Source organism: Anolis sagrei, chromosome 6 (assembly GCF_037176765.1).
Source record: "Anolis sagrei isolate rAnoSag1 chromosome 6, rAnoSag1.mat, whole genome shotgun sequence".
NCBI lineage: Eukaryota > Metazoa > Chordata > Lepidosauria > Squamata > Dactyloidae > Anolis > Anolis sagrei.
In genome coordinates, this window is record NC_090026.1 from 101235187 (window position 1) to 101248383 (window position 13197).

At 40.9% G+C, this 13197-nt stretch overlaps 1 protein-coding gene across 7 annotated transcripts in view; it reads right to left on the reverse strand.

The window, feature by feature from the left end:
* Positions 1–6556: 6556 nt before the first annotated feature.
* Positions 6557–13197, reverse strand: part of PPP1R9A (protein phosphatase 1 regulatory subunit 9A) — a 186082-nt gene continuing 179441 nt past the window's right edge. For all 7 annotated transcript variants that reach the window (XM_067470295.1, XM_067470291.1, XM_067470290.1 and 4 more), the window contains one exon: positions 6557–13159. In XM_067470295.1, the coding sequence (XP_067326396.1) occupies positions 12947–13159 (213 nt within the window). In that variant the 3' untranslated portion in view covers positions 6557–12946. The remainder of the gene's footprint in view (positions 13160–13197) is intronic.

The window sequence follows — 13197 nt, forward strand, 5'->3', positions numbered from 1 at the left end:
AATCTGAAATCCAAGACACTTCTGATCCCAAGCATTTAAAATAAGGAATTCTCAACCTGTATTGGTAATGTTGATTCATGTGCTACTCTGTGTACTTTGATGCACCATTACATCCATAGGGATCCTATGTGTGCAAATGTATTTATGCTGTTATCAACTGAATAAAACACTTGCCCATTGTAATTTTTACAGATTGTCCTTGCACATATCACTAATGTGATGCCAGTCTATAGTTCTATTTTTTCAAAATGCATAGTTGCGTCATGTTTGAGACATCATACACAGTTGACGGCAAATTCCTTGCTGTAACACTCTTGCAGAGCAGTCTGAGGTCACATTCAGAAGAAATATAAAAGGTCCTTGCAAAATGATGCACACTTAATTCTTATTCTGCTTAATACTGTATAAGTTGAAAATCTGGCTGGTATGTCTGAGAAAGCTGGATCTTTTCGTGGGGGCCCTAACTACAATTGTCCAAGATTTAGATGCAGCAAACAAACAAGCAAAACCCTCTCTGCCCCTCACTATTTTTGAGAGCTATGGCAAAAATGGCTGTTCTTAAGAAACAGCTGATCCAAAGCATCTAGGAGTTTTCACACTTATCTGCTGTAATGTATGTCGCATTACAGCATAACTGGAGCAGGCCTTTGTTAACCCAAGTTAGTACAGTGTGTCATTTTGCCACCACACAGCTCATTTGTCCTCCTTTCATGGTAACAGGTCAGTGTAGATGTGCCCTAGGAACCACCAGGTCCTCTAGTATAACTCTTATTGTCAACGTCTAATGAAAGATTACTATAGAATTGCTTTGGAGGATATAGAGATCCAAGAGAGGTGTTCTTTCTAGGAATCTCTAGGTTCTCCAGGGTGACTTCATGGTCAGCTTCTGGGCACCACAATTGAAGGGAGATGTTGACAAGCTGGAATGTGTCCAGAGGAGGGTGATTAAAATGATCAAGGGTCTGGAGAACAAGCCCTATGAGGAGCGGCTTAAACAGCTGGGCATGTTTAGCCTTCAGAAGAGAAGGCTGAGAGAAGACATGATAGCCATGTATAAATATGTGAGAGGAAGTCATAGGGAGGAGGGAACAAGCGTGTTTTTTGCTGCCAGATACTGAAGACTAGGACACGGAACAATGGCTTCAAACTACAAGAAAGGAAATTCCATCTGAACATTAGGAAGAATTTCCTGACTGTGAGAGCTGTTCAGAGTGTGGTGGAGGCTCCTTCTTTGGAGGCTTTTAAACAGAGGCTGGATGGCCATCTGTCGGGAATGCTTTGAATGCGATTTTCCTACCTCTTGGCAGGGGGTTGGGCTGGATGGCCCAAGAGATCTCTTCCAACTCTATGATTCTAAGATTCCCAGATTCCCACTGAACCCAAAGTCTTTAACATCACAATAAGGACAGAATCTCAACAAAGTCCAAACCTTCTACCAAGAAGCTGGAACACACAAGGGCTTCAAACTGCCTCTTTTTGCTAATTAAACACAAAAAATTAAGAGGAATTAGAAAAAACTTTTCCAGGGCTTGAGGACTGCCCAGAGATACAGATACACTCTGGAGGGAGGTTGGATCTCCTCCAACATTTGTCTCTGTTTCCATCCTGGAGGGAAAGTAATGAACATAATGCCTTCTGGGAGGCTTTCTAAATGGGAGAAAATCACACTGTGATAATAGTTCTTTAATGACATGAAATGCATGCCTTGACTTACATTCATTTTTTTAAAGTTGCAAATGTAATGTGGTTGTTTTTCTTCAACATAATAAGTGCTGAAAAAACCATATAGCGGCAATTAGAAGGGCATCTTAACTATCTCATTCCAATTTACCAGTAGAAAGTCTTAGCCAGTTTCAATAATACAATGGGATTTGGAAAGCTTTTAATAAAATCAGAACCTTTTCTTCTGACTTCTAATCTACTGTTCTTTAAAAAAAATACTGAGTTAACAAATTGTTTTACTTCGCTTGTAAATAAAAAAATGTATGAAATAGTCATTACTATTATTAGGTCATATTATGAGAAAGATTTTTGTTTCTTTTTTCATAGTTTGTCCATTTTTAAGTGGCAACTTGTAGCAGATACAATAATAATAATAATAATAATAATAATAATAGCTGACATGATATGAGGATTTAAAGATTGAACTGCAAAGACTCTGGCACAAGCCAGTAAAGGTAGTCCCAGTGGTGATCAGCACACTGGGTGCAGTGCCTAAAGACCTTGGCCTGCACTTAACCACAATCGGCACTGACAAAATTACCATCTGACAGCTGCAAAAGGCCACCTTACTGGGATCTGCACACATTATTCACCGATACATCACACAGTCCTAGACACTTGGGAAGTGTCCAACGTGTGATTCAATACAACAGCCAGCAGAGTGTCTGCTGTGGACTCATCTTGTGTTTCTAATAATAATAATAATAATAATAATAATAATAATAATAATAATACTTTATACCTCGCCACCATCTCCCTGAAGGGACTCGATGTGGCTAACTTGAAGCCAAGCCCAAATAATTACAATAAAGCAAAGTACATGCAAAACAGACGAAACATCAAATAAAAATGCTTAACAATAACATAGTAATGCAATAATAATAATAATAACGACAATAACATAATAGAAACAAAGTATAAAATGCTAAAAGAGTTAAACAAGGGCTGGGCCAAATGAGAAGGATAAAAAAATGTAAAACCGTGGGTGAGATAAATAAGATGCTGTGTCTAGCAGGATCATGTGGCCAGTTGTATCATCTCAGCACAAATAAACCAAACAAAATAAAAAGCTGTTGTGTAGAACAAAGTTCTAAATCATTTTCCTGAAGATCCTGTAATAAAACTATACACCTGTCAAATTTTACTGGGCTCTAAAACAATTTTGTCATAAAACTCATTTTACTTCATTTGGACTGTAATTTTGTTTGCAGTTGAACAGAGGAAATTGTTTGCCTCTTGCCTCATTTGATTTTCTGGCATGAGAGTGAGATGCATATTTGTGTTCATGATTGTGTTTATTTACCTAGTGGATACAATCCACTGTAGCCGTATAAGACTGTAGCTCATGCAATGGGCAAAAAAGGACTTTAAACACAGCTATAGCTAACCTTGTACTTTCTTGGGAAATGTACAGTCAAATATAACCATTTTGGCAAGAGATTGTAGTACAGTAGAGTCGCTTATCCAACATAAATGGGCCGGCAGAACGTTGGATAAGCAAAACTGTTGGATAATACGGAGGGCTTAAGGAAAAACCTATTACGTTATGATTTTACAAATTAAGCACCAAAACATCCTGTTTTACAACAAATCAGCAGTTCAATCCATGGTATTTACAAATTTAGTACCAAAACATCGCAATGCATTGAAAAAGTTGTGGATCTGGGTGGGAGGCAGACTGTGCTGGATAACACAAAATGTTGGATGAACAAAGGTTGGATAAGCGAGAGTCTACTGTACCAACCATGTCTTTATCAGTTCCATAGATAAGTTGAGGATAAAACTTACGTGCCTGCAACAAACACAGACTTTCCTCCTCTTTTAAAAATGCATAGAGAGACGTACTTGGGAAGAGCTGAAGAGAAGGCGAGGATCTGTTCATATGAAGAGTTGGGTCTGTGGGTAAATTGCATTGCTGATCCCTAGCTATACAAATAAGTACAGGAATATAAACAAGGAAAAAGAATGAGAATAAAGCCTGGGGACAAAAAGTCTGAGGAAAAAGAGCAAGAAAAGAGACATGCCTCTGTTAGGGATGCCGCACAAAGGATGTAACAAAAGGCAGAAGTGAAAGGTGTTCCATCCTACTATACCTCCATAGTCCAAACTGAAGAAAGCTTTCTTTCCTTCCTTGCCTTCATTTTTAGCATTCAGTAGCAACGTGTGGGGTGCAAAGAATGTGGTGCACCTGCCTTTTTGAGAGTGGCAACAGCCATTTTTAATAGGGACCCTATGCTGTAAGCTCCTTCCCATTTTGGTCACTTAAGGTGGAATGCAGCAGTGGTGGACATTTTTAATAGAGACTTACTGTCTGAAAGTCTCGCAAGGCTGGCAGAAGGATTGCCGAGTCCTGCAAGACTTATACATCGAGAAGCCCTATTAGAAAATGGCCACTGCTCTGCTCCACTTCAAGCGCCCAAAATAGGAAGCACAAAGCATTTCCACTATTGAGTATTAAGTCAACTCATGAGTTTTGTGGGTTGAATTTTTGTAAAACAACAACTGTATCTAGAATAGGTTTATAGTAAAGTAAAGGTAAAGGTTTTCCCCTGACATTAAGTCTAGTTGTGTTCGACTCTGGGGGTTGGTGCTCATCTCCATTTCTAAACTGAAGAGCCAGCATTGTCCATAGACACCTCCAAGGTCATGTGCCCAGCATGACTACATGGAGCGCAAATACCTTCCCGCTGGAGTGGTACCATTTGATCTACTCACATTTGCATGTTTTTGAACTGCTAGTTTGGCAGAAGCTGGGCCTAAAAGCAGGAGCTCAAGTCTGTCCCCAGATTTGAACCTGTGACCTTTCAGTCAGCAAGTTCACCAGCTCAGTGCTTTAACCCACTGCACCACCGGGTTATATAGACCCCAATTTTTGTTTTCTGATATTTGGCCTAAATCTAGCCTACAATATCATCCCATGGCTTTCTGTCATTTTAAGCTAGTATATTGAAATTTGTATAGAAAGTTACAAATAAGCTTAGTAGCAAATTGCATCCTATCATGAAGCAGATTAGGATTTTCATTCTCTATGGGATTATAAAGCTCTATCTAGCCTCAAGGCAACTGTGTCAGATCTCTGAGCTGAAATTACTTTTATGGATTTTTGGGAGCTGAACCCTTGTCTAGTACTGCATTTTACAAGCTTGGCAGCTCCTTCAGGCTGTTAGCTTTGAGGGCCTTTGGAGGACAATGACAAAGAAACGAGTTTTAAGTTCTGACTTTCTGTCTTTACATTGTCTTTGGGGCAATTTAAGGAGGAAACAAGTATAACAAAACTTTACTAAGCTTTTCAGGTTGGTCGCGTCTCTTATTCTCATTAGAATTAGCCTTATCTCAATGCTGGTATTTGTTACAGCCAAAGCTTTGTTTTTCACTTATGCATTTAGTCATTTTGTGGTCAGATGCTCACAGGAGATTTCAGCTAGGCGGCTTCTTGACATACAGTTTTGCTTGTTAAACATAAGGTATTAAATTGTTAGTGGCTTGGCAGGCTGAAAAAACATTTAGTAGATCCTTGCTTTTGAAGTACTGTAATGGTTGCCAATGAACGAGTGCATTATTAAGAGCAGAATGTTGCTCTTTGTTTTATGAGAGACTTGGGAAAGTCTGTCAATGAAAAAGGTCAAAGGATGAGGATCAATGCTCTCAGGAATAAGTCAGGCCAGCTGAACAAATTGTTTTAAGGAAGTTGATCTTCAGTGTTATTTTATTGTCTTCCTTACTGGGTATTTGGCTGGATGCCCTGGAATGCAGCCCACTGCATCTTTTTGAGCCACCGCAAACTAGTGTCTTGGGAGAGCAAACTGTGCCAGCACGACCGATGACGTCGAAGACTCCGCCTCTTTCTCCGCGCCCGCGTGGTTTTCCCTTTGCTAGGGCAGTGATGCGAGCGTACTCTCGCTGTTGAATTCTGTCAACAGCGAGAGTAGGCTCGCATCGCTGCCCTAGCAAAGGGAAAACCACGCGGGCGCGGAGAAATAGGCGGAGAAAGAGGCAGAGTCTTCGACGTCATCGGTCGTGCTGGCAGTTTGCTCTCCCAAGACGCTAGTTTGCGGCGGCTCTTTGAAGCCTGGACTACCACCAGGCACTAGTGCAGGCATGGGCAAAGTAAGGGCTGGATGTGGCCCCCTGGGTGCTTACCTCAGGCCCTCCCTGTCCTCTTGGCATAAGGACACGGTGGCCCACCACATCTCAATGCCAAAAAGATGGGGGAAGGCACGTAGCAGCTGAAAGCCCTTTGGAGTGCTCTCAGCTACCGGGTGTCTCACCCTCCTCCTGGAATAAGGATGATGTGAGCGACCCCATCCTTATGCCAGGAGGTTGGCTCAAGGAAGACACGTAGTGGCTGAGAGCCCTCCGGAGCACATTCAACCACTGCCTGTTTTGCCCTCCTCCCAGCATAATGCCAATAGGACAGCCCGTGGATCGTGAGAGGAGGATCGGAAGGAGGATCGGGACAGTTGCCAAGTGTCCCACCTTCCTCTTAGCATAAGAATGGGACGAGCAACCCTGTTTTTATCCTGGGAGGACAATCTGATGACCTGGGCCCTTTCCACCCAGCGTGTGCTCAGCCCCCCTCCCTCGTGGCCCGGCCCTCCTGACTGGGCCCACAATGCAGCCCCAAGGCAAAAAGGTTTGCCCACACCTGCAGTATTGGGAATTACAACCATACCAAACTGACACGGGAACCTCCAACTACTTCCCCTGTAGATTGTGATGTATAGGCTCTTATCCCCTAAACTGATACGGGACAGGTGGTATATACTGGTTCTCCCCTGCTTGCACTTTCACTATATCTCCAGTAAGATAGTGAGCCCAAGAAACAGGAAATCGATGATTTTCAATATTTCTTTTATTGCATTCGTTGTCTAACAACAATAATCATTGGCAATAAATTTATATACACTAACAAATTAGTCACAATCTTTTTTTAAAAAAACAACCCATGAAGAATACAAAGGGAACAAGGGGTGTTTGTTGTTGTTTTTATTTCAATGCCTCCAATAACTAGATGAAGAGAGATATTATTTTCCTGGGAAGTTAGTCATTTAAAGAAGAAGAAAAATAAGAAATCACAGGCATACAAACTCAGACAGGGCACTGCGGCATCTTCCATGCAGAGGATCTGACACTTATATGTATGAAATTATATAAAAAAACAAGTTTACATGCAATTCATACATTAACCCCTCAGTACTCTTCCCCATCCCCCTTCCCTTCCCCTCCCCTCTGAATGACCAGCTAATATTTTCAAGAAGTGGGTCACAGTGCACTTTGCCAGGTTGGCTGCCTTGTGTTAGCCATATGTAACACTAGTCAATTCCCAATGAGAATGTAAACATTTTTGTAAAAGCAGAGCTAACAAGTAGTGAAGTTGACAAGGAGAAATATTCCTAAGAGTTTTCACCATGACATTGAAAAGAAAATCTTAACTTTTCATTTGGATTGGTTTCGATTGTTGGTCCCTTGTGTTCCTTTCTGGAGCACACTTCCATCCTCTTTAAGTTACTCCATTCCTACTTGATTTATACGGTAGTGAAGGTCCTTCTACAGAATCTGGAGTAGGGTTTGCTCCATTAATCTCAGTGCACTATCAAGAAATGTTACTCCAAATGATACGTTTCATTGGAAGTTGTTCTAGAAATCCTTTCTTCTATTACGTCTATGTCATGGCAACTACTGTATTGAATTGTGAAGGTGAAAGAAGCTTGGGTTCTACAGCTGGAGAACACATTTTCTCCCACAGTGGCAGATGTTTCTGATATCATTTAAGTGATGTACCCTCAGTGTTAAAGGAAGGCATCCCCAAACTAGGGTCAGCATTTTGGACAGCTCCTTTAGATGATTTCTTTTAAGGTTCAGACTAACAAAGGAGCAAATTAGTGACTTCGGAAGCACTGGCCATCACTCTTTTCTTTAGCCAAGTTGCGGCAGTTTTTTGGGCAAGGGGATAACTAGGCACGGGGGAGACAGAACTACAGGACTTGTTTTCCTCCAGGTTTAACTTTTATGGCAAGATGAGGATTAACAGGTAAACAGGCTATTTTAAATTAGCTGCTGTCATGTAAATACTGTGCTAGGTAGGTTCCCTTCCCCAAAGGTCCAGGTAACAGAAGTAGTCAACATATCAGGGGGGAAAAGACCAAATATGAAGGACTAAATAAGATGCACACATCTTTTATTTCCACAAAGACCTATTACCTTTTCTATTTAACAGTATGTCTCACCTTGTACCCAGCGTAGTGCTGAATAATGTGTTCCGAAATGTATTTATATAACAGAATAAAAACAACCAGTGCTTTCTTTGCTGAGGAGAGTTTAAAGTAATATTTCGTAGCTTACAAATGTTGAGAGGGTACCTTCTTTCTATCAGAAAAAACACCTTTTGCCCAAATGTTGGATAAATTGAACTAATTCTAATTTTGAACTACAAACATTAGAAAACACATCAGGAGCCTGTCTTGTTACATGTGTCTGACTGGGCAGCCATTGAGCATTTTAATGCATAGTAGAAACTTCACAGTATAAGAGAAAATATTGAAAGTACAAAGAATCCTAAGCATGAATTTAATAAAAGTTTTGATTAAAAATGAGCAAGACTGTGTTATCCCTGAACAGAGTTAGGGGGACAACTTCCAGCCAAAAACCAAATAATTATTGTGCGCAATCAATTCTGACCTTTTACTTCTTAAGAGTCCTTTTAAATACACAACCACTGTTTCTCAAAGAATATTTTAATATTTAAGTTGACCAACTATGTAGCCAATTCAAGCTGTACTGGCTGGCATTCTCTCAGCCAGATACAATGTCCTAAGTTGGACTTAGGACGTTGTCATTGCTTCATATACTCATTTACAGTCATTGCAATACTGCCACAACCACCAATGATGAAACCCACCGTAGGAGCCCGTTAGCCATCTGAACAGCAGAGATCTACTAACAAGTGGAGCTCTGCAGAATGACATGACAGTCTTTTCCAGCCAATGAATAATACTGCAAAAAAGTCAGGACCTTATAGGGCTCCTTGCTTCTGTCTTCACAGCTGGCAAGAGGCTGCTCAGATCATCTCAGAAGTGCCCCACTCGCAAACAGCACTCCGTCACTCAGGACAGCTGACTGGCTTTTAAGGTGGGCTTTGGGGGGCACCGTGGCTATGCGCTTCATGCAGGATCTTGGCCTACATCTTTTAAGTTTTAATGACACATTTTCTTTCAGCATTTAAAAGAAACACTGGTTACACAATAAACTGAGTTTTCTTTCTTTGGGAATCTGATTTTCCAACGAATCTCACTTTGCAATCTACCATTGCAAAGAGCAGCATCGACACAAGAATTTGACTTCTCAGCCACCTAAGCATCATGAGTGGAGTTCTTCTACACCAGTGGTTCCCAACCTTTGGTTCTTCAGATGTTTTGGACTTCAACTCCCTGAAATCCCAGCCATCTTACCAGCTGTTAGGAATTGTGGGGGCTGAAATCCAAAACACCTGGAGGATCAAAGGTTGGGAACCACTGTTCTACACACACAGGATCAAAAGTACTATCTCAAAAGTACAATCTCAAGGTTCCATTCCAGCATATAAGATCAGTAGGTTGTAAGTCATGGTTTCACCAACTGTTCCAGCCAGGGACTGGCTTATGTCACTTTTTCTTTCCCCCTGACATGTCCTATAGGACCTTTTTTGTAGCTATACTCCCAATGGGTAACCAGACTAGCACAGGACAGGAGGTGAAGGGTCTAATTCTCAACAGCTCCCGACTACATTAGCAGTACAGCACTGGGAGTCTCAGAAAGGGAGTGTCCGACTAGTCCCAATCATGGTACTCATAATGGAATCTTTCAATAGCCTGGACGCTGGGAATTGCTATGCTTTTCCATCTCCTAACACCAACCCTGGCTACACAATCATGGGAAGTTCTGTCACGCAAACCAAGGTCTTTTAAAGGCTTGGCTTGCAACCCAAATAGGGAGTGTGCTCCTTTAGGAGTTTCTACAAGTAGGAAACTGCTGAATTAGTGACTGATCCTATGTAAGGGAATAAACAGAGAAGAAATTATGGTTTGCTCTTGTCACAATTTAGGGGCAAACGTTCTTCTTTCATTTCTTTTGCTTTGTATCAGGATATGTCCTTGAAATCAGAATGCCATTGTCCACTTTTGGATGTTTAAAATGGGTACTATATGAACTAGCAAGGAAGGAAAGAACAAGCACAGCCCCTTCTGAGGTTCTGGTGTGATGGAGGAACCAACCTGGGGTGCAAGTTTATCACAAAAGTTATACTTGTGCATAGACTGCACTGACTGTGAACAAAGAAACTGTTCACTCCAGAACTCTGAGCATTGAAGTTGACTTGGATTTCAGTGTATTTGGTGGCTTTGGCCAGAGGATATTTCCCCATCATTTATGATGCCAGCAAAAAAGATACGGTAACTTCTGCGTGGGCACCACTTCAGGGCAGAACCCCAAAACAAGAATATCCTCAAACTAAGCATCTCAGCAACATTCACATCATGATCCCTCCCATGACATCAGAATCCCACTTCCAGGTTTGTTTAAAAGAAGAGAGAAGATTCCTAGAGGTAAGATCAGAAACATTTGAAGAAATATCCATGCTGTAACTATGCCAAATATTTCACACAAAAACAGGAACAACATGAAAAATACATCCTCTTCCTATAGTGAAGAGCAGAGCACAGCCTTTTCCTGGTCTGTTCTAATTGTTTGTACACAGAAGGCAAATGTATTTTATATTTTGCTTTCTTCGGTACCAGAGAAGAGAGTCTCCCCTTCCAGACACACATGCACACTTTAAATCTGGATGGCTTTCACATTAACAACAACAATAACAACAACAACAAAAGTCAGGTTAAAATTCAATGCTGAGCTCTAAAATCATAATGAACAAAAACAATTAATAATTACAAGACACAAATCAAATGAGTTTTCTGCAGCATTAAAATCCAGTTTGCATGGTTCTAAACAGTAGAAATGCAAAGTCAATGTACAACACAATATAACTCATGGGGATCTTAGAAAAACAACAGGAACAGCATAAATAATATAAAGCAGAAGGATGTGCCCATGGACAGAACTAGTATTTACATCTACTTTAAATTATCAGCATGTAAACATAACTTTTAAAAGAAAATGAGCATCTAATGCATTCACCAACTTCATAGTTAAAATAAGTACAATTCCAGTTTCTCCCAGATATTCTTCCTTGGCCTGAATATCACCACTTAATCTCCCAAATAAACCGAAGGAGCCTGGTTTATCCAAGTCTGTTGTTAGGTTTTCTGTTGTATTTGGTCCCTAAAGGAGAAGCATCTTCCAATCAATGGGTCCTTCTGCAACTCTGGTCCTTTTTTTCCTCTTGTTACACAACCAACTGCCAAAGCGATCTGGTTATTTAAAATGAGTGTCCTTTTGGTAGATCTTTGTTGCTATGGGGATTACAGTCATTATCAGGTAGACACATGACCATGTTTCAGCTGAGAAAAAAATGTGACCTCTCATAAGAGATTTCCTTATGACATTCCAGTGTTATGAACAGCCAGGCTTTAAAGGAAACCTGGATGGTAAAGTGAAGTATTTGACTGACAGAACCCATTCATCATTTGAATCCAACCTTTCTGTCTTTTAGTGTCTACTGCAAAATGCAGCGACAATAGCGAGCCAAAATGAATTAGCCACAGAACAGAGGGTTGAAGTTCAATCCTAACTGTATATTTTCAAAGTGGCCATCATTTGGCGAAATAGTGACGGATTCAAACCACCTAAAATATTTTTCACGATTTAAATAAGTGATCAAATAACTCCTAATGAAACTAATATTATTTAAATACACTCAAATTTAATTGGATCATATCCAGGCTGTTGAAGGGCTGCCATATCTCGGAAAAATCCAAATTAGGCTTCCCCCAAAGAAAAGTTGCAAATGAGCTTTCAAAGGGGTTCCAGACTCATTTCTCATGGTGACACTTTTATGCTGACTTTAGATTTTTTTTCAGTGCATTGCTGTACCAACAGGACATTACAGTTTAAAACTCGCCTTGTCTTGTCATTTCCTTTCCTGTGTTTTAAAAGTGCACATTCAGGGATATCTTTTTTCTTCAATTAGTTTTACAAGCAAGCTAAATTCCAGTTCTAGAATAACACTCACTTCAGCTAACGCCCGTCTCCTTGCATCACACCACATACTAAAAGCAAACCTGGAGGTAGGGCATATTTCTCACGAAAGAAAGAAAAAAAGAAAGAAAGAAGGAAAGAAAGAAGGAAAGAAAGGAAGGAAGGAAAGATGAACCTGTTCAGTATCTGTTGGAAGTAATGAGCTCACAGCATGCTACAGAAAAGTGTCACTAGACGTGTCCCTCCTACAGGGATCAAATGAAAAACTATAGTCTGAAAGATCTAACACAAGCCAGCTTTCTTAGAGAAATTCAGCCTCATTCAAAAATCCAGAGGGTAAATGTTACTCTCTAGTCTTGTGTAAGCAAGTTAAGGCCCAGCTTTCCTTCCTGTATAATTCACACAAGCGGTGTTTGGGGGGCAGAGGGACAATGGGGGAGTTGCCTTCCCGCCTGATCATCAGGAAGACTGTTTGCTCTGCAACCAGCACATGGCATCCGCCAATGTATTGTCTCCACATCCTGAAACCACACTCTGTAGAGACAAAGCAACATCACCTCTGAGCACTGAGGTGAACTGAAGCTTATCTCCCAGAAGCATGAAATGTCAACGCCAGCAGATATTCCCCCAAAATTCAACAATAACCAATACATAGTTGACTTCAATTTACTTCTTTCGCCGGTCCATTGAAGCTTGAGATTTCCTGCTTTCTTGGGGTGGTTCAGAGTTCAAAGCAAAGCAAGCGATGTAATACTGAGTCCTACTGATAAAGAAGGGAACCAGACACAACCAGGATAATAAGAGGATATAATGGGGACGGATAAAAAGGCTGTCTGTGCTGGCCCCAAGTTGGACAGCTGGTTTGTCAGTCCCAGTCGTGAGAACACAATTCCAGTCTATAGCTGTTGGTAAAATTAAAAGTACTAGCGTGTTCTGCAACTGTAGGAAACTGTCGCTACACAGAGTTCATTTATTTGAGTTAAAACCTCAGATATGGGCACAGAACTCTGTGTAACATAGGTGGGAAAGAAACAGTACTGACTTCGAATTTCTCCCCCGAAATGTCTTCTTTCCTAAAAGAATGGATTCTTATGCATCACTGTTCAGTAGCACCCTCCGTTGAATCTGGTGACCGCTTCTCCACCTTCCGGGACTTCCTCTGAAGTTGCTCTTTTTCCTTCTTCCGAAGTTTTTCCCTTTGCCTCTCCATCTTCTCTTGAGCTCTGCGCGCTTTCTCTATAGACACTTTTGCTTCTTTGATTTTCTTTTTAACGACAGCTCTGTCCTGAGAAGATGTCATGCCAAGGGCCTAATATTGAAGAACCAAACAGCACCGGTTACATTTAT